General features: G+C 42.1%; 2 protein-coding genes across 9 annotated transcripts in view; both read right to left on the reverse strand.

Annotated features, from left to right (window-relative positions):
* prickle3 (prickle homolog 3) lies at positions 1 to 22,239 on the reverse strand. Of its 8 annotated transcripts, none has more exons than XM_058050984.1 (11): positions 22,174 to 22,239; positions 13,465 to 13,544; positions 8,999 to 9,182; positions 8,811 to 8,924; positions 7,182 to 7,319; positions 6,876 to 7,079; positions 4,778 to 4,964; positions 2,186 to 2,524; positions 1,816 to 2,103; positions 1,359 to 1,721; positions 1 to 1,313 (listed from the first exon to the last, which is right to left on the reverse strand). In XM_058050984.1, exons 3-11 carry the CDS (start codon positions 9,128 to 9,130, stop codon positions 853 to 855), a joined length of 2,226 nt encoding a protein of 741 aa, XP_057906967.1. In that variant the 5' UTR covers positions 9,131 to 9,182; positions 13,465 to 13,544; positions 22,174 to 22,239; the 3' UTR covers positions 1 to 852. The 8 variants fall into 8 exon arrangements, with proteins under 8 accessions (XP_057906967.1, XP_057906966.1, XP_057906963.1 ...); XM_058050983.1 differs by having other exon boundaries at positions 13,465 to 13,547; positions 22,174 to 22,236; XM_058050980.1 differs by lacking the exon at positions 22,174 to 22,239 and adding an exon at positions 20,211 to 20,964.
* plp2b (proteolipid protein 2b) overlaps positions 21,273 to 26,625 on the reverse strand; it is a 12,069-nt gene continuing 6,716 nt past the window's right edge. The window contains exons 2-5 of the mRNA XM_058051019.1: positions 24,624 to 24,779; positions 24,403 to 24,501; positions 23,134 to 23,230; positions 21,273 to 23,050 (exon numbers count right to left, since the gene is read on the reverse strand). Coding sequence (XP_057907002.1) covers positions 23,037 to 23,050; positions 23,134 to 23,230; positions 24,403 to 24,501; positions 24,624 to 24,779 — 366 coding nt within the window. The 3' untranslated portion in view covers positions 21,273 to 23,036. The remainder of the gene's footprint in view (positions 23,051 to 23,133; positions 23,231 to 24,402; positions 24,502 to 24,623; positions 24,780 to 26,625) is intronic.

Genomic DNA, 26,625 nt, shown 5'->3' on the forward strand with positions numbered 1-26,625 from the left:
ACCAGAAGACATTTATTTCCAAAATTCCCATTCAACATTCATTATAAATTATTTAACAACCAAAGTACAATGATAATAAAACACTTTGCAGTAGTCCTTTGCACATACTGTATATATATTGTTTTTCACTATCCTTTTTTTGAGTAACTACCAGAGTTAGCACCATGTTATTCCAGGATTTTGACTAGCTGTAAATGATTACAGACCTCAGTATAAATGACAAGCTAAGCATGTACTCTATATAATATATTTAACGTCCCATTTATGAGGTGTTTGGTTGATACTTGACGCATATTTGTAAAAACTTTAGAAAGTAAAAAAAAAAATCATAAAATATATTTAAAACATGTCAAGTTTCTGCTGGAAAATGTTTGTGATGATGACCTAATTGACTTCAAATCTTACACATTATGTTCAAATTCAAGTATCAATTATACATAAGTCCGCTAAAATATTATCCATTTGTTTTTATTTCTATAAAAAGGCATAATGGTGAATGAAATATTCAACACAATAACAAAATGTTGGCTTGCTGGAATCCATTAGCCATACAGTAAATCCTGTGCAGTGATTACAGTGTGATGTTTTCCAGTGTTGCGTTCAGGAGGCATTCATTCAGGAGCCTATCCCAGCTGTCTTCGGGCGAGAGGCGGGGTACACCCTGGACTGGTGGCCAGCCAATCACAGGGCACATATAGACAAACAACCATTCACACTCACATTCATACCTATGGACAATTTAGAGTCGCTAATTAACCTAGCATGTTTTTGGGAGGAAACTGGAGCACCCGGAGAAAACCCGCACATGCACAAGGAGATGCGCGATAACCACTCGTCCACCGTGCAGCCAGGTCAGGAGACAGTGCAGTTTTTATCCTTGTCCTTAGCACCAAGACTGTGAGCTCGTCTCCGCCTGATACTCCCCCTCAGTCCCCACTGAACTGGCTCTTCTTCTTCTTTTGTGTCTTTATCCTCGTTGACTTGATGTTTCCGAAGTTGGGGAGGTAAAGGAATCGGCTGTCCAAGGAAATAACCCTCTTGCTCCGAGTCTGAAGATGAAGAGCAAGTGGAGCAGGAGTCTTCGTGTTTGTGCCGTCCCGGCTGTAGGACCAGTGAGTGGGCATCCTTCTCTCTTTCGTCACGGTCCAGAACGTCCAGTCGAGGGCGGTCGGCCTGTGAGCGTCGGAGGCGAGCGTCTGACGTCGGGTGAAGGTTTGAGTCAGACGAAACGCGGCAATGACTCCAACCACGGCGGAGACTGCGTTGGCGGTAAGAGGATCCATCTGCTTCAACAACCATAAAAAGAAACTTTCCTGATTCAAAGTGAGGTGGAAACTTTTCTTCGGCCTTGTTCTTACCTAGTAGATCCATCTGAGGTGGGATTCCTTTCTGGAGATGCAACCTGCTTCCAAAACCTCCGTTTACATCATCTTCATCCTGAGTGATGTCTCCATTCTCAGTTGGCTCTTCTTCCTTCTCGTCTTCATCCTCTTCCTCATCAAGAGAATAGCTGCTGCTGATTGGTTCTCTGAAGCTGACTCTTGCTGTCCCGCTACGGGAGAATGCGGGTGGAGAATGGGAGGGGCTCTCCTCTGATTGGGAGGTATTTAAAGGGGATGAGTCCTGTGCTGTGAGGTCTCGAGTCTTAATAGGGAGTGGAGGTGGGAGGGGAGGTGATTCAGGTGACTTGACGGTATGTGATGCTTTTGCCTGGAGAGGGTCTGGAGAAGACAATCGGAATCGGATAAATATTTGTACGGAAAACTAACATTTAATAGAGATGTTTTGATGCCGTAAAAAGATGGTCTTCAATACCTGTCTTTACTTGAGTAGTCTTTTCCACAGAGTTCCGACAGTCACCAGTAGAGGTTCCTCTTGAATGGCGACTCGGGGCAGGATGTCCAGCATTTCCATTTAAAAGACCACTCACAGGCACTTTGATTCCACAGCCCTCGGGCAACAAATTGTAATGTGGAATGTTGCAAGGCCAAGAGGGCCTGAGGCCATTTCCTCGATGAATGTGAGGGAGAGGTGAATAGGAGCCTCGAGGATGACCACCGGATGACGGAATACCATTTTGAACAGGAGTCGAGCAGCTGACACCTAAGGGGAAAACATGGAAAAGAATAAAGTAATAATTATTTTCTGAAATATTTTAAATACACATTATTTGTTATGATCATACCTCTGTTTTCCATTACAGTATATATGCAGTCTTTTGCAGGACTTATAAGAGGCTTAACGCCCTCTATTGGTTGCAATGGAGAACCACACTGCAGTTGCTGGAGCCTGTCTGCTGCCCCGCAGCGTCTGTGTGGAAGTGGTCTACTCTGGAGTGCCGAGTCACAAGAGTCTGAGTTATTGGTGTCCTCTCCGAGTGAACAAGACCTGGAGCAGAAAATGAGCCCCCTGCGAGGGAGGAAGGGGCGTCCCAGCAGAGGTAGTCGACATCGGGCGCAGCAGAAACAAAACTCGGCAGCGTGCCAGTGCTGACCCTCGTATGTCATCTGGCTCTGGTCGATGCCTATGAAATTAAATGAAATTATAGCAGCAGCAAAACATGCAGGGCTCATAATATATATTAGATATATTATAGATATTTCTTCAAAATATAATATATTTCCTCATAATATAATATTTATATATAATATTTCCTCACATATTTCATATTTTCATATATGCTGGAGCCTATCCCAGCTGTCTTTGGGCGAGAGGCGGGGTACACCCTGGACTGGTCGCCAGCCAATCACAGGGCACATATAGACAAACAACCATTCACACTCACATTCATACCTATGGACAATTTGGAGTGGCCAATTAACCTAGCATGTTTTTGGAATGTGGGAGGAAACCGGAGTACCCGGAGAAAACCCACGCATGCACGAGTAAAACATGCAAACTCCACACAGAGATGGCCGAGGGTGGAATTGAACCCTGGTCTCTCAGCTGTGAGGTCTGCGCGCTAACCACTCGACCGCCGTGCCGCTCCTCACAGATGGCCGAGGGTGGAATTGAACCCTGGCCTCCTAGCTGTGAGGTCTGTGCGCTAACCACTCATCCACCGTGCCGCCCGTCACAATATATGATATACCCTCTTAACATAACTTTATTAAGGAATACAAATAGCAAAGCAAAGGTTATTATTGTTGTGCCAGTTTGCAGTGGTGCCTTGCCTACAGCCAAACAAGGTGGTGGGAGTGTCGTAGTATGCGGCTGGATAAGTACTTCTGGCACTACATTGAGGGAAACATAAATTCCATCCTGCACCGTGACATACCGAAGCAGAGCAAATGTTCCCCTCCCTTCGGAAACTGGGTCGCTGGGCAGAATTCCAACATGATACAAAACACACCTCCAAGACACCCGCTGCCTTGCTAATGAAGCCGAGGGTAAAAGGTGATGGACCAGCCAAGCATGTTCCCAGACCTAAGCCTTATTTAGCATCTGTAGGGAATCCTCAAATGGAAGATGGAGTGTGCAAGGTCTCTAACATCCACCAGCTCCGTGATGTCCTCATGGAAATGATGGATTCAAGAGGCAATTTATGAAGCTCGAGTGAGCCAAATAGTAACGTTATAACGCAGTGTAGGAAAATAATGGTAGCTATTAAAAATATTGATACTTTGGACCCAATTTAGGGTCATCCTCACTTTTGCTACCAGTACTTTAGACATTAATGGGTGTGTGTTGGGGGCGCAGACCTCACAGCTAGGAGACCAGGGTTCAATTCCACCCTCTGCTATCTCTGTGTGGAGTTTGCATGTTCTTCCCGTGCATGCGTGGGTTTTCTCCGAGTACTCCGGTTTTCCTCCCACATTCTAAAAACATGCTAGGTTAATTAATTGGCGACTCCAAATTGTCCATAGGTATGAATGTGAGTGTGAATGGTTGTTTGTCTATATGTGCCCAGTGATTGGCTGGCCACCAGTCCAACACGTTTGGCATGACATTTATTAATCATTGTCAACGTCTCACAAACGTAGCTCATATGAGTAGCTCTTATATTGACACGAATCAACTCATATCCTTTATTTTTCATCTTATTTTTAACTTGATGCATTTCATCCATTCACTTAAACTCGACCTCTTTCAAGGGCGCCCCCAAGTGGCCAGTGTCAGCATTGTAAAAGCTACTGAGTGAAAGGTCCTCAGTAGCAAAAAGCATGATGTCATTATAATCGCTAACACTGGAGGGGAGCAAGCGTTTGCCAAAGTCCACATGAAACCATGTGATTGGCTGGCCACCCGTCCAGGGTGTACCCCGCCTCTCGCCCGAAGACAGCTGGGATAGGCTCCAGCACCCCCTTGTGAGGATAAGCGGTAGAAAATGAGCATGTATCTACTGTATGATACACGTGGACCTAACATTGTGAAGGATGCATGGAAGATGTTCTGTTGTTCCAATATTCATTCATTCATTTTGTACTGCTTATCCTCACGAGGGTTGCTGGAGCCTATCCCATTTGTCTTCGGGCGAGAGGCGGGGTACACCGTGAACTGGTCGCCAGCCAATCACAGAGCATGTATAGACAAACAACCATTCACACTCACATTCATACCTATGGACAATTTGGAGTCGCCAATTAACCTAGCATGTTTTTGGAATATGGGGGGAAACCAGAGTATCCGGAGAAAACCCACGCCCGAGGGTGGAATTGAACTTGGGTCTCCTAGCTGTGAGGCCGGCGTGCTAACCACTCGCACACCGCCCCGGATGTGAATATACACAAAGATACGTGGCATCATTTTTAAACAGAGGAAAGTCATATTTTCGTACCAATGTGTTCTCCACAGGTATCACAATACTCTGCATACAGGGACTCATAACATGAGCAGCAGTATGGGCGACACTCTCTCATGATGTAACGCTGACCGCCCAGCGGTGCCTCGCATTCAAAACAGCAGAAGTGCTTCATGTGCCAGAACCTTCCTTCCGCTTCTGTACATTCATCGGCAAAAATGATCTGAGATGAAAACAGAACACAGAACAAGAGAGAGTGAATGTGACATAACACACTGCAGCGGTAACTCGTTGCAGATGGGCAATTTTCTTAAGGATTTGGGTTAATAACATAGTAAAAAAAAAAAAAAAAAAGATGTTGGCACCCTGCTCTTGTGGGCTTAACTATTCCCTGAGCATACGTAGAATCTTGTAGGTCAGTCGTGCCAGATCCATTAGTAAAGCAGGGGCTAATCTCATAAGTCACTCAGAGGCCCTTCATAGCAAGAAGAGGTGACAGAAGTGTTGGAATGTTTATTGTTTATTGAAGTGTTATGTTTTTAGCTTTTTAGTCCTATTTTATGCACTTCGTCTTCAGCTTTTAACTCCAGTGTTATTTTTATCTTTTTTAGTCCTATTTTATGCTCTTAGTCTTCAGCTTTTAACTCCAGTGTTATGTTTTTATCTTTTTAGTCCTATTTTATGCTCTTCGTCTTCAGCTTTTAACTCCAGTGTTACGTTTTTTATCTTTTTAGTCCTATTTTATGCTCTTAGTCTTCAGCTTTTAACTCCAGTGTTATGTTTTTAGCTTTTTAGTCCTATTTTATGCTCTTCGTCTTCAGCTTTTAACTCCAGTGTTATGTTTTTATCTTTTTAGTCCTATTTTATGCTCTTAGTCTTCAGCTTTTAACTCCAGTGTTATGTTTTTATCTTTTTAGTCCTATTTTATGCTCTTAGTCTTCAGCTTTTAACTCCAGTGTTATGTTTTTATCTTTTTAGTCCTATTTTATGCTCTTAGTCTTCAGCTTTTAACTCCAGTGTTATGTTTTTTATCTTTTTAGTCCTATTTTATGCTCTTAGTCTTCAGCTTTTAACTCCAGTGTTTTGTTTTTTTTTTATCTTTTTAGTCCTATTTTATGCTCTTAGTCTTCAGCTTTTAACTCCCGTGTTATGTTTTTTATCTTTTTAGTCCTATTTTATGCTCTTAGTCTTCAGCTTTTAACTCCAGCTTTTAACTCCAGTGTTATGTTTTTATCTTTTTAGTCCTATTTTATGCTCTTCGTCTTCAGCTTTTAACTCCAGTGTTATGTTTTTGTTATCTTTTTAGTCCTATTTTATGCTCTTAGTCTTCAGCTTTTAACTCCAGTGTTATGTTTTTATCTTTTTAGTCCTATTTTATGCTCTTAGTCTTCAGCTTTTAACTCCAGTGTTATGTTTTTATCTTTTTAGTCCTATTTTATGCTCTTAGTCTTCAGCTTTTAACTCCAGTGTTTCCTCAAGGGGGTCCTCCACACTGGGGGCTGTGTCGGGTCTGCCATCCTTGGTTCCCTTCGACCCGGCCGGCTGGGGGTTCCTCCCTTTAATGTGGGGGTCCGCCCGTCTGTCGGAGTCGGGGGGCCCGGGTGCTGGTCCCCCGATGGCACGGCCTGCAGCTCCTCCCAGTGTGGACGGCCCCAAAGGTGGCGTTTCCTTGTTCCTCAGTGCCATGCCATGTCTTCCTACTGTGTGTGATTGTGTGTGTGTGTGTGTGTGGGGGGGGGGGGTGGTCTAGTATGGAGGGTGGGAAGGAGGGGCTTTCTTTTGTTTCTTTGTTTTTTCCTTTTAATTGTGGTAATTGTTTTAATTCTGTAAAACACTTTGTGTTGCATGTCTTTGCAGGAAAAGTGCTATACAAATAAAGTTGATTTGATTTAGAATAATGCTCCTCTGGAGGTTCTTCAGTTTGTTTTAAAGGTACAGCACTCATACAGTGGACAATAATAGGGAATATTTATTAAGAAATTGACGTTCCTAGGGCCTGATGAATATTGATTCTACTCTAGGCATCGGTAACGATAAAAACCAGTTACTCACTGAACCAGTTTCATTATTACATTTTTATAACACAACAACATTAGAAAGATTGCTGCTGTTGTTGAGAATTCATGACAATCACCTCATCACAAGCTTGACATCGGGGCTTGAGTCTCTCGGCGTGATGCCGGCCGCAGTAGATCTGTCCTTCTTGGTAGAAGTAGATCAGATCCACCAACAGTTCACTGCAGCAGGCACACTGGAAACACTGGGGGTGCCAACAACTGCTGTTTCCCGCCCGATTGGCAAACACTGCAATGTCGCCGCCATTGATCTTTCTGCCACACTGTTGAAAAAAAAAAATACTTCAATGAGAGAGGGCGGGGTCCAGGAGGAGAGACTTATGTACTCTATATATATGTACATAAAATAAAAAATGCTGCTAGACCTGCTTGCAGACAGCGCCAGTCATGGTGACGGGGAAGAGTCTGACAACGCCTCGGCCCACATTGTCTCGTTTCCTCTGTTGGCTGAACAAACGTAACTCCTTCCTCTCCTCCTCCTTTAAAGAGTTGCAATACTGTGGCTGCGGATGTACACAGAAATAGGTCAACTGCATTTAAATGTTCATACTAGGGATCGACCGATATGGTTTTTTTTGGAGCCGATGCCGATACCGATTTTTTTTTCCATCACCCTTAGCCGATGGCCGATTTTACTTGGGCCGATATTTGTGGCCGATACTGCTTTTGATTCCTTACATGAAAAAATGACCATGATAACAAATATTATCACATACTACAGTATCAATTGGACCCCTGTACCCTAGAAACCCGCCCATGAATGATACGGGAAAAGGCCGAAATGACACTGATAAAATATAGATTTTAACCATGTCCAGTATCAGTATCAGCCCCCGTAGCTGTCCACTCAGAGCGCGCTGCTCTGGTATCGTGCCCGTGAAACAACCAATCAGAGAACAGCGCACGAGCGTGAACACACAGCGTTTTGTTTTGCTGCCCAAAACTTGATTAATGGAACTTTAATTGTCAGACATTGATAAGATAAGGCTGTTGATAAAATATTATTGTTGAAATATTTTTTGCAATTATTGTGTTTACACTGTTTAGATATAATACATGTAATAAACTGAACATTTTTCTGGAAACAAAATGGTCTTTTGATTAAATAGTACGTGATAATAAGCTCATGATTAAATAGTATTTGATAATAAGCGTGCCAGTATCAGCCCTCGACCTACTGTCACGGGCTGATACTGACACTTGGGGGCATGATACCTGGCCTGATACCAGACAAACCATGTGATAACCTATAATTCCAGGTCTCATGTTTAAACAAATATTTATTGAAATGTAAACACTGAACACAGTAGGATTCAGCTTTCTTAAACACACATTTAAACACCATTATATTAACTTTAAAAGGAATAAATATTCAACCAAATCATTTCTGTCGTAGTTTAAATTTATCTAGCATCGATGTGATGACTGCTCTTCCGCAGCGTGACGCGCACCCCCCCACTTCCACACACACAAACACATCACACTGACACAATTTAGTACGATATATAAAATATTTCTCTCATTATTAAAGTTGGTGTTGTGCACGATAAAGACCTCTCCCAATTCCGGTTGCCGGGGCAGCAACACAAAGCTGCCCCGGCGGATGCCTGACTGTAAATCATGCGGTGGAAAAATACATCGGCAAACCCATGCGCGTTTGGTCGATACCGTTACAAGGAAAAAACGCAAATATCGGTCCGATATATATGTATCGGTCGATCCTTAGTTCATACATAAACAAAGTCACATATTCATTGTATATGTTTGTACAAATTGAGTGTGGCTTTATGTAAAGGTGTGTATCCAGTACTTATTTTAACTGTTTGCCTTGGGTGGAGAGCTTCGGTAACTGAAGCAGTGAAAAAAAAAATCCTGTCTTGAAGTACTACATGGCTTCTTCACTGCTTCACGCACTATTCCTCCATAAAGGTCTCCCCTCTTTGTTAATGATATCAACGTAATCACTCTGTATCAATATTGCGCAGTGGTGTTACCTCACTGTCGTGGGCAGGAAGTTGGTGCAGCAACTGTTTGATTCGGTATCTTTCCCCTGCGCTATTCACATACGGCACCCTGTCCTCTGGCAAGCAGCTGAAATACTGGTAAACCTGGTAAACAGACGTGTTCATGCAACAAAAATCAGCGTTATTGAAAGAATATATTCTTCAGCAATGGGGGTCACCTGCTCAGGCTTGAGCCCAGATGGAACCCATGCATACTCCTCAGAGGCGCAGCCCGAGTCGTCGTCGGAGATGGAGTGTCTCTGAAAATCGGACACCAACTTTGTCATCATCTTTTCCAGCTGGCCTGGCATCGAGCGCACGGCATGATCTTCTCGCACACACTTGCAGTGCACACAGATCTTCCTGTGGACACAATGAATTAAGATGAAGATGAAGATATTCCTTTATTCGTCCCTCAGTGGGGAAATTTGTATTGCACAGCAGCAAGAGTACAGAGTCAGTTAAGCAGTACAAAATACACAATATAGAAAAATAAACAATATAAACAAGCCAAGTATTAACAAAATCAACAGTTTTTCCCAGCGTTATATACAATACAGTATGTAGATAATATGAAACGAGATGAGATATATGACCAGTCTATACACTGACATCTTGTTAGAGAGTTAATATGAGGCATTATGGAAATACTTCACATAGAACTTTTAGTATATTGCATTTAAAGCCCTTAATATTGCACATGGAGGTTGATCAGATATTGCACACTCTTTTGTTGTACTCAGGTAGAAACCACGACTAACTTCACATGATCCAGCTCTTCCTTGATAATATGTACATGATCAAAATATGCAATGAAAAAAATGTGTGTAGCGTGAGGAGAACGGTTGCAATGCATGTATAGAGACAGCTACATTTCTGCGCACTGATACTCTTTTAGCTGCTTTTTGCAGATATTTTTCCAGCTATGTTCACTGAACAACAACAAGCTGACAAAGCTAAAGCACAGATATGGATCAAAGATCGGAAATTCACAGGTGCTTTATCAGAGATTTCTGATGCATAAGTTACAATACTGGATTCAACGATACTGGATTGGCTATACCCCAACCCTAACACTAACACATACGTATAAGGAGGCTGCTGAAACTGCCAAAATGTGTGTAAGACGCATTGTAGTGGCTATTTGTACTTCAAAAAATAAACGTAACTTAAACTATAATCAAAAGGCCACTGATGCACCACGGGTTGTGTTTTACGCAGGCAAAAGAGTCCAAACAATCTTGTTCCGTTTCTTCTTATTTCCTTTTATTACCAAGCAAGCAAACAAACAAAAAAGGAACAAGGGCATTTTCTCCTGTTGCCTCTCTTGCGCTGGTACAAAAACCATAGGCCCACCCCGGTGCATGCTGGTCCTGTGAGCAATGCCTACCTAAATATATTGCAGGTGCCCAGGGTGTTATCCAATTAAACAAACCCACGAATTAACTACTAATTAACCCCAACAAAATATGATAGATAAACAAATAAATAACTAAGAAAATATTATCAAGTAATCCAAACAAAACAACAACAACAAAAATAAATCAACAGATATTAGAAACCTAGGAACACACTAATAAATAGCTCCTACACGTATTATTAAAAACTGGATATGTGAATTAAAACTTTGCACAGATATATTATTAGGGTACGGAACCTTTTTTTTTTTAAACCAGGCAGCGAAAGACATCTGCAGTTACAAAAAGGAAATTCAACCACTACATATAATAATAATATAACTGTAATTTAAATGTTTCTTCTACAATACTGCATGCCGTACGAGTGGTTAGTACTCTGGCCTCACAGCTAGGAAGTTCAATTCCACCCTTGGCAAAGTCTGTGTGGAGTTTGCATGTTCTCCCTGTGCATGCCAGTGGGTTTTCTCCGGGTACTCCGGTTTCCGCCCACATTCCAAAAACATGTTAAGTTAATTGTCAATTGGTATGAATGTGAGTGTGAATGGTTGTTTGTCTATATGTGCCCTGTGATTGGATGGCGACCAGTCCAGGGTGTACCCCGCCTCTCGCTCGAATGTAGGAAATGTAGGAACAACAGCATAGTCACATTCTTTGACTCCCAACAACAACAGTAATAATTTAATACTTTTGTAATAGTTTACAAAACTACACAGAAAAGTCCAAACTTTAGTGGGTTTAGTGTTCCATCATTCACACTCAGTGACTAAATTAGATTTGAATCCCATCATTGATGAAGGTGATACACAGAGATCATGACTTGTTTTTTTTGCACAGATTCTACTAACATCCCGCTTCCATTAAGGGTGGCAAGATCCTTCATTTGTGTCCCAAACAGGCGCGGGAAATGAGGTCAGTGGCTTAAGTCGGGGGGGGGGGAGATGGGAGCGATAATCTCCCTCAGGCTAACATCACACCCCCCTCTCATCATTGGACTCCACATCTGTCACCGGGTGGACGCGTTTGTGGGAGCAAAATGGAGGGCTCACTTTGGACGGCAGGGGAGAGGCATGTTTGGGGGGGGGGGGGGGGGGGGACCATGTGGTAAATTATTGCACGTAGAGTATATCTGTGTTGCATAAGAGGCTGCCAGCTGGTACTAGTGGCTCAAGTTGGCACAAAGCTGCTTTATCCAAGCACAGAACCCTCACACACTAACACTTAAACAAAATGGTATGTAAACAACATGGCAGCACCTTTTCTACTGTAAATTTGAGCTACAGTAACATAACATGGGTGTCGACTTTCAGTCTATCAGCAGACCGACATTTCATATCATCTTTAAGATGCTTTCCACCCACAATTAACATCTTCTTAGACCCCCGACCTAAGCTTAGGTGCTCTATAGGATCATGCACTTCCTGTCACAGTCACAACATTACAACAGTGAAGCTCTTCTTTACCTGCAATCATGACAAATCAGCCCCGGTTATCATGATGACGTTGTCCCATCCGGAGTGGTGCTCCTCTACAAAAGTAGCCATTCAGTCCATTTGCGCTGCTCTTTTTAATTTCACTGCCACCCCCGTCGCCCACCCTGCTCCTATGCTGACAGCGGGCTCAAACAAAAGGCTTGACCACACTGAATATGAGCCAGACACTACAGTATGACACACACAGTTCTCAGAGGACATGCACACTCATGTGACTTGTGAATTTACTCTAAAAAAAAAAACTCAGCGCCGGCTGTTATATTACGTGTATCATTTCATCAGCTTGCCTTCAAAGTCCAAACTGCTGCATCGGATTCAAACTACGTGAGCAATAATTGTTTCATGCAGGTATTACTCATACACTGTAAATGTCAGACATGAAGTGCAGTATGTGTCATCGTGATCAAAGAACATGAGAGCACATTGGGACACAGTGGGCTTGAGTTTCGTGGCACAGCCCACGCAGTGGTAATTTGGTCCAGCGCACCACTGTTGTGCAGTCAATTTGGTAGACTGGCGGCGCACCAACGGAGGTGTCTACATTTTCAGCTTGGCGTAGTGACAAATTCGTGACAAAAAAGTGTGAAAAAGGTGCACTGAAAGCTAGCCAGCTCCGACCTGGTCTATTCATGCCGCTGGCGAAGCGCACCACCCACGAGGTGGTGTACATGATGCATGACGCCGTCTGATGCGCAGTCCAGTCCTGCACATTTAAAGGCAATGGGAGTCATTCATTTGATTGGTTAAGATTACACACGCCTTCTCTCCTCCCTCTTTGCCACTTGGAGGGATGGAGGCGTGGGTGCGCCACGCTGCGCCGGACTGCGCTGCTCACAAAAATTGCAGAGCGCACTCTGACGCTTATCCTCACTTGGGTCACAAGTATGCTGGAGCCTATCCCAGCTGTCTTTAGGCGAGAGGTGGGGTACACCCTGGACTCGATTCCAGCCAACAAACAATCATTCACACTCACGTTCATACCGATGCACAATTTGGAGTTGACCACCATTTCCTATCAATGAGCCAGGTCTGTGCTTAAATGTTGTCAGCTTCTTGTTGTTAGCAAACGTAGCATGAGGAATATCAGCGAACTATGAAAGAGTTGCAGTTCATTGCAAAGGTTTGTTTTTATTTATAGGGTGACAGCCAGTAATACTGGCTCTCTGTGGTACTTTGGTGTCACTACTAACTGCAGTGGCTAAGTCCATTAATGACGCTCGTCATGGCCATGATTAAGACCAGGGTCCTGGATGGGTCACATTTGTTGTATGCATCTGCTCTTATTCCTCTGCAGACCATTGTTAAGCCGATTATCCAAATATACTGTACACACACCAACAACATACGTTACAATACCATCATGACAAGACCTTATACTCTGTCATGATTTTAGGGACAAAGGAAAGAGGAATATTTTTTTAAACATTGTATGCATCCTGTGATAATAATAATAATAATAATAATAATAATAATAATAATATTATTATTATTATTAATAATAATAGTATACAGTTACAGTTTTATGGTTTACGTGGCTGATGTGGCAAAATAATAGTAAACATAAAATGATGGACCTGATAATATCAGATAGTATGTATAGTAGTGACCACCACAAAGGACAAAGAAATGTGACCCCCAAAAGGTCAAAAACACATTGTGAGAAAAAATAACAAATATTTCCTGCCAAGGCGTCATAGCCGTGGCTCAATCAGCGTTAAAACCTCCTTGGCTTCATACCTCCAGCCGTGGACACGGAAGCCGGGACACTGGTCTCCGCAGCGTATGCAGGGCTGGCCTCTGTCTGGGTCATCTTCTTCCTGCTGGAAACAAAACACCTTAGTTCACATCCTTTCCTACCATACGCAGACAATTCGAGTTCAGTGTGAGAGGCTGCTACATACTAGGTTTGTATGCATCGGCACATTTATAGCAACAATAGCATCATGAGAGTCGAGCACAAAGTGGTGGAAAATGTGCTATATTGCACAGGGATTACTAAATGGCACGTAAGATTCTCCATGCATTCACTCAAAATCCTGCATCAGCATTATTACTGCATATGATCTGGTAGGGATATGATCCCCGAGACCAACACTATACAATAACATAAGTATGTTTAAGTACATTGAGACATCAGCACTGTGCATTCACGTCAAACAGGTTTTCAGGCCAGGTCCGCACGAACACAAATGTTGTAAACACTGGTTTCATTTAAAAACAACAAACAAATGCAACAGATTTATTAATGAATTCCGAACTTTACTCTGAGCTTGCAGAAAACACAGATGTGTGACTTGCAGGTCATACAAAAAAAATCAATAAAAGTTGCTGAGTATGAATTAAACCCAGCGTCTGAGCGAGTGTGTGTGTGTGTCTGTACAGTGTCTAGGTTCCCTCATTTTAAAGCTGGGCGGAAGGAAGCAGCCACAGGATGAGAGCTGCACCCTTTCCCTCAACTTTCTTTTCCTCTAATTCAGCTTTAACAACTATAGTATCTCCGGTGTTGTGAGTTTTCTTCATTTAAAAAAAAAATACTTTAAAAGTACCGTATCCACAGAATACTTTTCCACTTCAAAATTGACTCAACAGATTTGACTCAGACAGAATTTGCACGCCAGCAAAACACACACAAACAGTATTTGCTGATCTTCCCAAACGTGCCGATAAACTGTAATTGCAGATGAATGGCGCTTGCCAACAGACAATTTAATGGGGAAATCACATGATTTGAAGAGGAGGCCTGTACCTACCTGCTCAGTGTGACTGTACACACCTAACATGGATGACTGAAGCCATAATTTAAATCAGCAGTGAGCTCAACGCTGTTTTTATGCACAGTTGAACACTGACTCTGTGGTTCAATATGCACACGGATAATATTTTGTTTGGTTACAAGAAATTGTAAACTGTTTCTAGGGTGGACATGTATGTGAACAAAAGTTCCATCACATGGAGAATTTTTTTGTCCGAAAATGTTTCTCGGTTCTCATACACTGACCCAGTTATCGTATAATATTGCAAGTAAAAAAATGTTGTATATTACCCCTGCCTTGCCCAAGGACGAGCACTCATTGTCGGACACACTTTGTCAGAAACACCTCTGGTGCCGTGGAGCTTAGAAGAACCCGGGAAGTTAGGGTGCTGTGTCCACCTCGCCTGCCCGAGGAGGAACACTCATTGTCGGACACAATTTGTCAGAGGCACCCATAGTGCCGTGGAGCTTAGAAGAACAGGGGACGTTAGGGTGCTCTGTCCATCTCGCCTGCCCGAGGAGGAACACTCATTGTCGGACTCAATTTGTCAGAGGCACCCATGGTGCCGTGGAGCTTAGAAGAACCAGGACGTTAGGGTGCTGTGTCCATCTCGCCTGCCCGAGGAGGAACACTAATTGTCGGACACAATTTGTCAGAAGCACCCATGGTGCCGTGGAGCTTAGAAGAACCCGGGACGTTAGGGTGCTGTGTCCACCTCTCATGCCCGAGGAGGAACACTCATTGTCGGACACAATTTGTCAGAGGCACCCATGGTGCCGTGGAGCTTAGAAGAACCGGGACGTTAGGGTGCTGTGTCCACCTCTCCTGCCTGAGGAGGAACACTCATTGTCGGACACAATTTGTCAGAGGCACCCGTGGTTCTGTGGAGCTCAGAAGCCGGACATGAGGGTGCCGCATTTACAAAGTGCAGACCATCTTGGCACAACAACAGTCGGAAAATGTGGTCATAACACGTTTTTTTTTGCGGGACTACCCGTCGGTTGTTGTGAAAAAGACATCGGCGAGCTTGTAATTTGCATGCATGCAGGTAAGACGCGTCCTGTATCCACATAGTGCAAAATAAAAAAAGTGCAGCAGAGCGGATGAGGAGGGCAGGCTTACCCCTGACACGCTCATATAAGGCTCACTGTGATGTCACAGGGAGCCTGTGTTCAAAATAACTCTTCAAAACTGAGCGTTTAGAGCCATCCCAAACTTCTTTCAGGGCTCACTTCCATATTAGCAAACCTCATTATCTGAAACTTCATTGAGAATACAACATTTATAATTCCGAAATGTTGTCCCCTTAAAACGTGGATGCACTACTCGTGATTCATTCTCTTCATCATTTGTGTTGCACACACAAGCAAATGACAAGAGCCCTAAGCTGTTATTTTCCTGACACTCTGACACAAGATAAATTGCCTGTACATTCAACTCTCTCAGAATGATCATTAGGATGTCCAAGAATGAGCGTCAACAGCCGCAGGAACCAAAACAAACTGCAGTCACCCTGCTTGATTACAGGATACTCTACAGTGTTGACATGCCATTCAGAGAGTGAACAGATGAAATGACAAGATATGATCATGTTTGAATTTCCGACTTGCATGCATTCAGTTTTGTAAACCTCGGATATATCGGTCTCGGATATATCGGAAATTCGCTCACAACGGACAGATAAAAAAGAACCGATTTTTCTGTAATGCATTTCCAATAAAAATTCATTGCATATATCGGATTTTTTTTATAACGGATTTCGCCTATTTCGGACAAAATCTCCAGTCCCGTTCCAATGCATTTCCATGAAATTTCCCTGGCATATATCGGATGGCCGCATCGTTATGCTAATCTTGTTGATGTCACTGTCTATTGTCTTTCTCCTGGCTCCAGATTTAGGACCAATATAAAAGTGAGTGACGTCAATAATACTAGCACAGCAGTGAATGAGATCTTAACCTCACTATTGGAAATAACGTAGGCCTGACGGGCGTAACAGGGCCTAGCTTAATTAACAATTTGTTATGCTCAGAGTCCAATAAAGTTAAATTCTCATTACCTTACGTCTCTTTTCATTGCCCAGTCCAGGTACATTGGAAACATAGTCAAGGAAGTGCCTTTTTTATAACGGATAAAATCCGATTTACGCATATACCGGATATAAATCCGATATATGCGTAAAACGGACATTTTCCGGTATACGCATATAACGGATTTCGCTTATATCGGACAAAACCAGTGGGAACAATTGAATCCGATATATCCGAGGTTTACTGTGTACAAACCCAGAAAATGATCATCATGATCAATCATAGCAATACAACACGACACCAAATAGCATTGGTTGCAGTCATGCGTGGTAGCGGTTGCAACATGGTCCGGGGCTGCAGGACTGCTGGCATCAAGGTTGAGGAGCACAATGTGTCAAACATCTAGTGATGACCAAAGTAACAAATAAACGCAAAAGGGCTGCATGTATGTTGCGTGTTATGAAGTGGCCCAACATGACGTGATTGGTTAGCTCACGCAAGTAATAAATACAGTGTCCCCTGCAGCCATCCACTTAGACTCATCTGTTGTGGCCCCAGAGAGGGTAAACATTAACAGAAGAGGTGAGAGGTCAGATGTTTCTGCTTTGGCGTGTCGAGTGGATACCGCTCTCCTGAATGGGCAGGTTCAAACAGACCACATTCATTCATGCCAGAGACTTCTAAAGGTGCCACTTTCTAGCTAGCGCTCGGATGTTTGCTCATCGCTGCTTTAACCCTAACCGCGCTTGACGAATCATACATGTATCAAGTACAATAACAGCAGCTCTATTCTATTCTATTCTATTTATATTCAAGTGAACTGGGGAAAACACAAATATACACGACTTACATCATTCATATTAAAGTTGCCTTTCAAGGGGACCTATTGTGCTTATTGCACTTTTCTGACCTATAAATGTACTTAGACTGTTGTATTCTTGTTTCAAAAATTAGGTTTTTGCATTTGGAAGTGAGTCCTGAAAAAGTTTGGGATGGCTCAAAACGCTCAGTTTCAAAGGGTGTTGCCAAACTGTTCCTTTGTGATGTCACAGAGGATGGGCGTGGCTGTAGGCCAGCTCTGCTTCTGTGTTTATTTTGCTAGCAATGCTTTGTAAACAGTGTTTCTTTGGGTGTTAAGGAAAGCCACATTTGTTTACAATTCCTAAAGACGCCACCATCAGGCACAAGTGGTTGGAGTTCCTGATTCCCTTCCAGCAAAATGAATGTATTTTATTTCATACTGGACTCTTTCGTGAACATGGGCCGGTGTGCAGCTGGACTAGCTAACAAACTAATGCTTAAGCCTGTCAAAAAAGAAGAGTCAGAAAGAGCAAGCACTAAGTAACAATTTATCCATGTCCTAACTGTCTTTATTTGGTGCACGTCATGGAGCAAAAGCGGTTGTCTGTGTAGCATTATAGAGTGTGCATACAGGGAGCGGGGTTGCTAGCTGTTTCCCACCACAATTAGTGGCTTTACCAGAGTAGTCCCGCAAAAACAACATTACACGTTATCGATGCTGTAGAAAACCTAATGCTAAAATTAGCATAATAGGCTCCCTTTAAAAGTGAAATGCTCTGCGCACTTGGTCAAAGTACGAGTTTCATTCCTACAACTGCGATGTAAGTCACGTATGTCCAAACTATACAAGTATATATTTAAAATGATACCTAAATTAAAACATAATTTAGTTACACTGTACACTGATTTTAAGGATATATAAAGTACAGTAGGGCTCCAGCTAACGCTTGGTTTCTTAGTTGGTTAATCTGAAGCCCATTGTTTTGATTAATCGAGCAATCGCCTGGGCCCGGGGGCGGACCAAAGCGATATTTGAACCAAACACAAAATGTTAAAGCGAGTAAAAGTAGTCCCACTGTTTCACTGACTCAGACTTTGAAAAACCTTTGTTTAATATTCGAGTTAGGGACTCTTAAATATCACAAGTGGTATAAAAATCAACAACAGCAGATACGAGTTGTTGCAGCCTAATGCCAAACTCGTTTTTCTAGTGTGGATGTGAGTGTTAAATATTGATGAAGTACTGATGAAGTACATTAATACTTAAGTGTGGTGACTGTAAGCAGAACAGATGTTCTGACTACTTAAATACTACTAATTGAAGTATTTACACAAAAGGGACATGTCATTTGATCTGGACTTACATGCAGTAGGTGCACAACTTACTGTGATGCAATATGAAAGGTCAAAACATATGCAAAAATAATACTAGGGTTGTTTTTGGAGTTAAGATAGTAATGTTTTAATATGCAGTTACGAGTTTCTAATGCTGTAGATCAGGGGTCTCAAACTCAATTTACCTGGGGGCCACTGGAGCTAGAGTCTGGGCAAGGCTGGGCCGCATCAGGTTTAAAAAACAAAAAAACAAAAAAAAAACGCATTTATTAAAAACAGAAAAATATACAAACTTTTTCAGTGCTTTGGTTCCGATTTTCTACAAGAAAAGCTCTGATAAAACATTCCACTGTTCTCAAATATCTATATCAAATATAACAAATCAAGAATAAAGAAAATCAATCAGTAATAAATAAATATAATAATAATAATAATAAAACGGCAAATAATAAAAACTTAAGAAACCACATATAGTTGGTGGGTAGACAAATTATTTTTTTCAGATTAAAATGAACAAAGCATTATTAGAGCCCTGTAGACATGACAAAACAACGACTATAGTCACATTTATACTTTTTTTTATTTACGACATATTGCGTAACTGCAGGGTCTTGAGACACATGCTAACTCGCAAACTAGAGAGCTAGCGACCTAAACGGTAGCCTTCAAGTTATTTCCTTTCAACTTAAATAGCCAAAAACTTACCACTTCCACACGGATAGGGAGGATAACTATTAACAGTTATTTAACCTTTAACATGAACTTTAATCAAACGTAATAATTTTTTCTGGGTACATGATACCATACAGCATCCATATCAAACTTGCGCGGGCCGCACTAACATTAAACTTTCATATCAATGTGAGGGCCTCAAAGTAGTGTCCTGCGGGCCACATTTGGCCCGCGTGTTTGAGACCCCTGCTGTACATTGATGCACAGACAGAAATGGACAAATGCGGTGTGGTTTGCATTCAAATGTGTCACCCCCATATGTGAATTGGACAAGACAGATCATGATATAATTGATGGAGACAGTCTGGGACAAATCCCATGTGTGCTGCACCGCCAGATGTCTCATGATGGCGGCACAGCTGCTGGTTGGGTGACACAACACATCTGCTCATTACACGATACTAAAACACACTTCCAAATAGTAACACAATCTATTATCAACTGTTGCCGTGATGACTATATTAGGACTGTTGCAACACGTTTTATCGGCATCGTCCCATCCTGCACAGGTAAAGAGGCCATTATGTCACCGCTCCCCTGACTCACCTGGGACGCCCGTAATGACTCAAGTAACAAAGAACTCGGAGAGAAAAGCTGAAAAATCAACAGGAGTTTAGCTTAAAATGAAACATGGTGCGCTTTAAAAACAAACAATACGATTGCACAGGTGAGGGTAGAAGAAAGTTCAGGCAGTCCAGGGCAAGTTTCAAATGACAACGAACAGAAAAAACGTAATTAAACAATGGTAATAATCGTGAACATTTAAAGAACATGCTCATTTAAGTGACTAAAGTCGTAGGTGAACATAAAAGTGTTTAAATAGCACACTTACCGAGCGGTTTGACCGTCGCTTTTTAGACCCGCGTAGAAACATAATGGACGTTTTTGGTTATAAGTATTGTATAATATCCCACTAAATACATATAATGGGAAGACAAAGACGTATGATTGTAGTCAGTAGACAGTATGTAATAAACTACATGATGTTTCCTCAAACTACGTCGCACCGTCTTTGCCAACTACTTCAGTAACTTAACAAGTTGGCGTCACTACAAAAAACAACATCCTGTTCGGTATTTCAACGTTAAATATACGGAAGCATCACTGTTAACAATTTTAATAAGAAAATGCCCAAACAACGAAGCGTACACGTGGAGTAAACATTCACTGATCACATTTACATTTTAAAGAAGCAGCGAACGATTTAACTGCGATAATATGACACAATAGCGACTTTTAATTTGAAAGTGTGACAATGTAACTACCGGCAAAACGTGACTTCCCTCCAGCTATACCTGTAGTTCGTAGAGGTGTGCAGCTCGGCCTGTGCTTCCACACGGACAGTACAGGAAGTGCTTTTATACAAGACTCACCACTTCAATGTCTGAAAAATAGTCTGTATCACTGAGCATTTAACATTTGGTACGGAAACTTGAATCGGACACGGCTGATTAAGTCATGCAGATGTAATTAATTTCGCGATAAATTATATTAAAAAAAACAGGTACGTGGAAAAATGACTTGGTGATATGAACGTCATTGATTAAATACATCTAACAGTATAATATTTGTCATACTCACCACCTAATAAGCATTTTGTGGGACCGGATTCAAGCGCTAGGGACCGTATACTGTACTCTGCTGTAATCTGCTGCCACCAAGTGGCGATTTGGTAGAAGGCAAGTGGAGCACAAAATAGCTGCCTTTTTCCTCCCCAGTAATATTTGGGTTTTAAGAAGTTTTGTGTATATTAAATCCTACATGTTATTGATTTTATGTGATATTTTTAAATACACTGTTGATTTATGCATGTTTATTTTGAATTTTCTGGAGCTCCAATTCTAAATGCAATTAGCAAGTGTATTTCATTATAGTTCCATCACCTGTGAAAACAACAAGGGCGTTTTCCTTTGTTGCAACAATGGCTTTTATTTCCCAAAAACACAGCTACTTTGACTTGTGATATTACATTGTGATGACTCTTGTAAAGCATGTTATAAAGCAACATAAAGCAACGTTTTCTTGAATAAACCACCAACAAAGAAGATAAAAAGTCACACATTTCCATATCTCATTATTCAAATCAAATAATTCCACTAAATAATATGTGACATGTGTCCACAGACAGCTTGAATAAAAAGGTTCCCAGACTTTTTACAGTCACGTGACTGTAACTTGAAGCCATGTACCCCCCTACTCCTGCACACTTATATTCATTATAATTACGTTGAGGTATTGATAACATAATTAATCGATTTTATAACAATTCCGTGTCAAAAATGTGTATTTTGCATAGTGACAACTTGCTGATATATTTTATTCCACTCTGATGTTGGTATCCTTCTCTTTGAATTGACTTAATTTGAGCTCCGCCATTTTTGTCCACTGGCTATGGTTTAAGTCGGCGTATTCATTTCATACCCATTTAAAGGGGAAAGTCAAAATCATGATACAGCAGTATCTGTACCAAGGTTTGTTTAACATCGACGCCTGTTTTTATAACATTGTCTTATTGCTGTATGAGCAACAAGTGGTTTATTTTGTAAATATCATTTATTTTGGGCTGCGTGTGCTTGTTTGGGTGTGTTTTCTGTGATTTACTAGTGTTCCTGAATGCAGCGGCAATTTGTCCGAGGAGCAGCACTGAAAGCAGTTTGCTAGTTTTGACGTTGAAATGACGTCCCAACTCTAAAAGAACCACTACCTGGCCGTGTGGGGATTAATTAGAACGCCAATTTGAATTAAATCTTCATAATGAAACACTATAAATGCACAAAGTAATCATTCAGACATACCTATTTGTTGATATGATTCAAGGAACAACTTGCCGCTCTGTCTCCGTCCTTCTGCGGTCTCCTTGCACTGTGAGGCGTTCAGGTGCACTGGTAATTTTGAATGTTAGGCGCCAATTGTTTTTTTCATTTTCATGCACGTACCCCATATGGCAATTGGTACCACACTTTAGGAACCAGTGAACTAGAGGGACTACAGAAATGAACAGAAAGTCATTTTACATTCTAAATATGCTCTAGAAACAAAACAAAATGAGTCAGCGGTTCAAATGGTGGCGGTCTAACATGTCTAGATCGAAGCTGGTACATGACTTCAAGTGTTTAGAATTCTGAAATTTAGAATGACTGAAAATGAGATCGACATCGGTTAAAAACTAAAGCATTAAAAAAAAAAAAGCTTCATGAGGAAAAAATGACACTCAAATCTGATGTTAAATAATCAGTAAGGTACCAATACACATGTTTCAACGATACAATCACTACCAAGTGCAGTAGTCCTTTTAAAGTAGAAATTCATATGACACAAGCTGCTGAAACAACATCGGGCGACGTCTTACATGGCCTATTACTTACAGTTTTCCCTTTTAAGATGGCATAACACGTTGAGTTTTAGTGGTGCGTTGAGGCTTATGGAGGGGCGTTCCTCCCATAGCAAAGTGACGTGCGAGCACAGATGCGTATAGCGCTCCTTCCGTCATCCTCCTCATAAAAAGAAGAAATTGCTTCAGTTGACACCCGACAGTGACACGGATTTATTTGTGACCTGTTCTTTTTAAACTGTCCATCATCCCCTCCCCTCTTCTGCAAAAAAAAGGTCCTCTTGTTGTTCCGCTGCATACTCAACGGAGGGACATGTGTTGAAATTCTTAAACTCTGTCGTCTAAAAACAAAACAAAACAGGAAAATATATTTCAAATTCAAATTTTTAAAGTGCATTTTGTAATGAAACATGTTCCCGCTCACCGGTAGCGGCGGCCGTGTGCTGCCTGGTGCTCTTGATTTGCAAGAAGATGGTGTAGGTGTCGTACGCAAACAGTAGAGCGGCAATCAAACCAAACACCTGAGGAACAACACAGCAATTCATTCATTCATTCATTCATTTTCTACCGCTTTTTCCTCACGAGGGTCGCGGGGGTGCTAGAGCCTATCCCAGCTGTCTTCGGGCGAGAGGCGGGGTACACCCTGGACTGGTCGCCAAAACCCACACATGCACGGGGAGAACATTGCATGTTCTCCTTGTGTGCATGCGTGGGTTTTCTCCGGGTACTCCGGTTTCCTCCCACATTCCAAAAACATGCTAGGTTAATTAGCGACTCCAAATTGTCCATAGGTATGAATGTGACACAACACCGAAGCACTTGGGTGTGTAACCAACCACAGCATAGTGGGGCGTGTTTGAAATCCAAGAAGTACTGCTGGAATAGGTGCAGATTCTGGAAGATCTAGAAAGCTTTCTGTTCTGGTTATTGTGTGTAGCTGCTCTATAGGAGTCCACAACTCAATACAAAGGAACGAAAAATGAGCATAATAGATCCCCTTTAGGCGGCACATCGGTTGAGTGGTTAGCGCGCAGACCTCACAGCTAGGAGACCTGGGTTCAATTCCTCCTTGCTAGGTTAATTGGTGACTCCAAATTGTCCATAGGTATGAATGTGAGTGTGAATGGTTGTTTGTCTATATGTGCCCTGTGATTGGCTGGCGACCAGTCCAGGGTGTACCAAAAGACAGCTGGGATAGGCTCCAGCACCCCCCGCGACCCTCGTGAGGAAAAGTGGTAGAAAATGAATGAATGAATGAATAATTCATGTAAATAGTTTCTTGTTGTGAGCGGCACAGCGGTTGAGTGGTTAGCGCGCAGACCTCACAGCTAGGAGACCTGAGTTCAATTCCACCCTCGGCCATCTCTGTGTGGAGTTTGCATGTTTTACTCGTGCATGCGTGGGTTTTCTCCGGGTACTCCGGTTTCCTCCCACATTCCAAAAATATGCTAGGTTAATTAGCGACTCCAAATTGTCCATAGGTATGAATGTGAGTGTGAATGGTTGTTTGTCTGTATGTGCCCTGTGATTGGCTGCCGACCAGTCCAGGGTGTACCCAAAGACAGCTGGGATAGGCTCCAGCACCCTCGTGAGGAAAAGCGGTAGAAAATGAATGAATAATTCATGTAAATAGCTTCATGTTGTCACAATCTCACAAAAGGTCGTTCGCATACGAAGCATCGGCTTAACTGACCCCGCCTGCGATGCGAGCACCGTCCCCGGCTCCTCCGATCACACACACTAGAGAAGTGATGACGTAAAGGATTGCACCAATGCCGGCTCTGAAGAGATCCTACGAGAAAAAAAAAAAAAAAAAGCAGAAGGTGAGGTTTTTGCTCAGCGAGTGTGTCAATGCGTATGTATGCATGTATGTATGCATGTATGTATGCATGCATGTATGACAGCAACTCTTACACTCCACACCCAGTTGACCACTTGGATCTGCTTGTCCAGCTCCATCATAAAGATGCCAAAAAAGACCATAGCGAAGACCATCTCGCAGATGGCCACAGCCGAGTAGCCTCCATAGAGCGATGCGGCGTAGCAGATGATGATGATGAAGCTGATGAGCTGCGAGGGCGGACGAAGGAGGGTAATAGTCATTATCACACCCTATGAGGCATCCATGTCTACATCGTAAGAGTTCCCACAAACTATGACGGTACTCTATAACGCTCTATAACTGATTATTGCGTTATTTGTTTTTTCCATATGAGGAGAAAAGGCCTGCATTCTTCTCGATCCTTTCCGCTAAAAGTCTTGCCAGTATGGAAGAAAAACAATACATCAAATATGACAGCGGCCTACAATCAGCCCACTTTCAATCGCGCTATTGTGTGCGCTAAGTGTGTGGGCACATTCAAACAACAACATGCACAAAAGCTTACACATCCATTTTAAAGCCTGGACTTTTGTAGCAGTGCTGCATTCTATTGATTTTCAATCAAAATATAAAGCTCATTTATAAACAATAACCCTGACAGTCAGTCAATAGCCAGCATCTATGGCCAAGTACACGTAGGTACAGAATATACAGTAAACCTCGGATATATCGGACTCGGATATATCGGAAATTCGCTCACAACGGACAGATAAAAAAAGAACCGATTTTTCAGTAATGCATTTCCAATAAAAATTCATTGCATATATCGGATTTTTTATAACGGATTTCGCCTATTTCGGACAAAATCTCCAGTCCCGTTCCAATGCATTTCCATTAAATTTCCCTCGTATATATCGGATGGCCGCATCGTGGCGCTCCGATTCGCCGAATCGTGACAGGCCGCTATACGACGTCATTTGCAGCGTTTGCAGCGTTGCCTGCGCGTCCAGGTACATTGGAAACATAGTCAAGGAAGTGCCTTTTTATAACGGATAAAATCCGATTTACGCATATACCGGATATAAATCCGATATATGCGTAAAACGGACATTTTCCGGTATACGCATATAACGGATTTCGCTTATATCGGACAAAACCGATGGGGGGGGGGGGGGGGGGTCCCATGGGTTTCTTTCACCATTGTCCCAATTAGCGTGTCAGTATTCTTGATTGGTTGGATCTTAGCTGTAGGTATCGATAAAAGTCCAGTTTCTCTAAATGGTGCGTTTCTGTGAGTTGTTGAAAGGTTTTCTGTGACCCCCCCACCCCCCAATCTATCCAAACGATGCAGTGTTGTCTGAAGTTTTTTTTTTTTTTTAGGGCTTCATAGTGTGTCCCAAATGATGTGCATTGTTAGCTACCTCATATTAACTTGTTTTCTCATGCTGCAATGCACAGAAAAGGGAAATAAATATGTGTTCATGTTTCATATAAGGATTGACAGATGGGCTAAATTCTAAAAAAAAATAAAATACAAATAAAAAAAGTGCAGTTCCCCTTTAAAGCGTTTAAGAATAACAGTCAAAGTCTTCTTCCTTCCTTTGTACAGTACTGCACGTACCAAAACAGTCGAGTGCCCGAACAAAGCAGCCTATGAGTGAATTGAATGTCACTGCTAAGTAACCCGCCATGGGGCCAAATAAATAATAATCCCACATCTTTTTGGATCAGTCCTTGATATTTTGTAGAACCTGTTGGAAACTTTGTCCTGTATTTTTCTCCGAGTGTCGAAACACGGTCCTATCTGGCAATGTTAAAGAATCCTGGATCCAGACGGTGACCTGACATAACCCCCAAAATTCTTCCATAGGCAATTTCTGACATGTCATCAAAATCCATTCAAGATGTTGCAATTGATTTTGAACACAAACAGACAACAATCGCCACCCAAAACATAACCACTGCGCTGCACTTGGCGTAGGTGTGAAATGCTACTGAATTCAATCTTGTACAGGAAGTACAGGAAGTCTGCGTCAACAATAAGTTGCATCCATTTCTCATTTTGAATTGTTCACATTGTTTTCTGCATGTAAA

This window comes from Doryrhamphus excisus, chromosome 16, assembly GCF_030265055.1.
Source record: "Doryrhamphus excisus isolate RoL2022-K1 chromosome 16, RoL_Dexc_1.0, whole genome shotgun sequence".
Lineage (NCBI taxonomy): Eukaryota > Metazoa > Chordata > Actinopteri > Syngnathiformes > Syngnathidae > Doryrhamphus > Doryrhamphus excisus.

What these genes read in the sequence shown, in the direction of transcription:
- prickle3 (XM_058050979.1), bottom strand. Translation starts at nt 20,252, where the DNA reads ATGTTTCTACGCGGGTCTAAAAAGCGACGGTCAAACCGCTCG. An exon ending in GATGTCAAGCTTGTGATGAG is followed by an intron (nt 4,965 to 6,875) that starts GTGATTGTCATG and finishes TTTTCATCTCAG; the next exon opens with ATCATTTTTGCCGATGAATG. An exon ending in ACCTCAGATGGATCTACTAG is followed by an intron (nt 1,314 to 1,358) that starts GTAAGAACAAGG and finishes ACTTTGAATCAG; the next exon opens with GAAAGTTTCTTTTTATGGTT.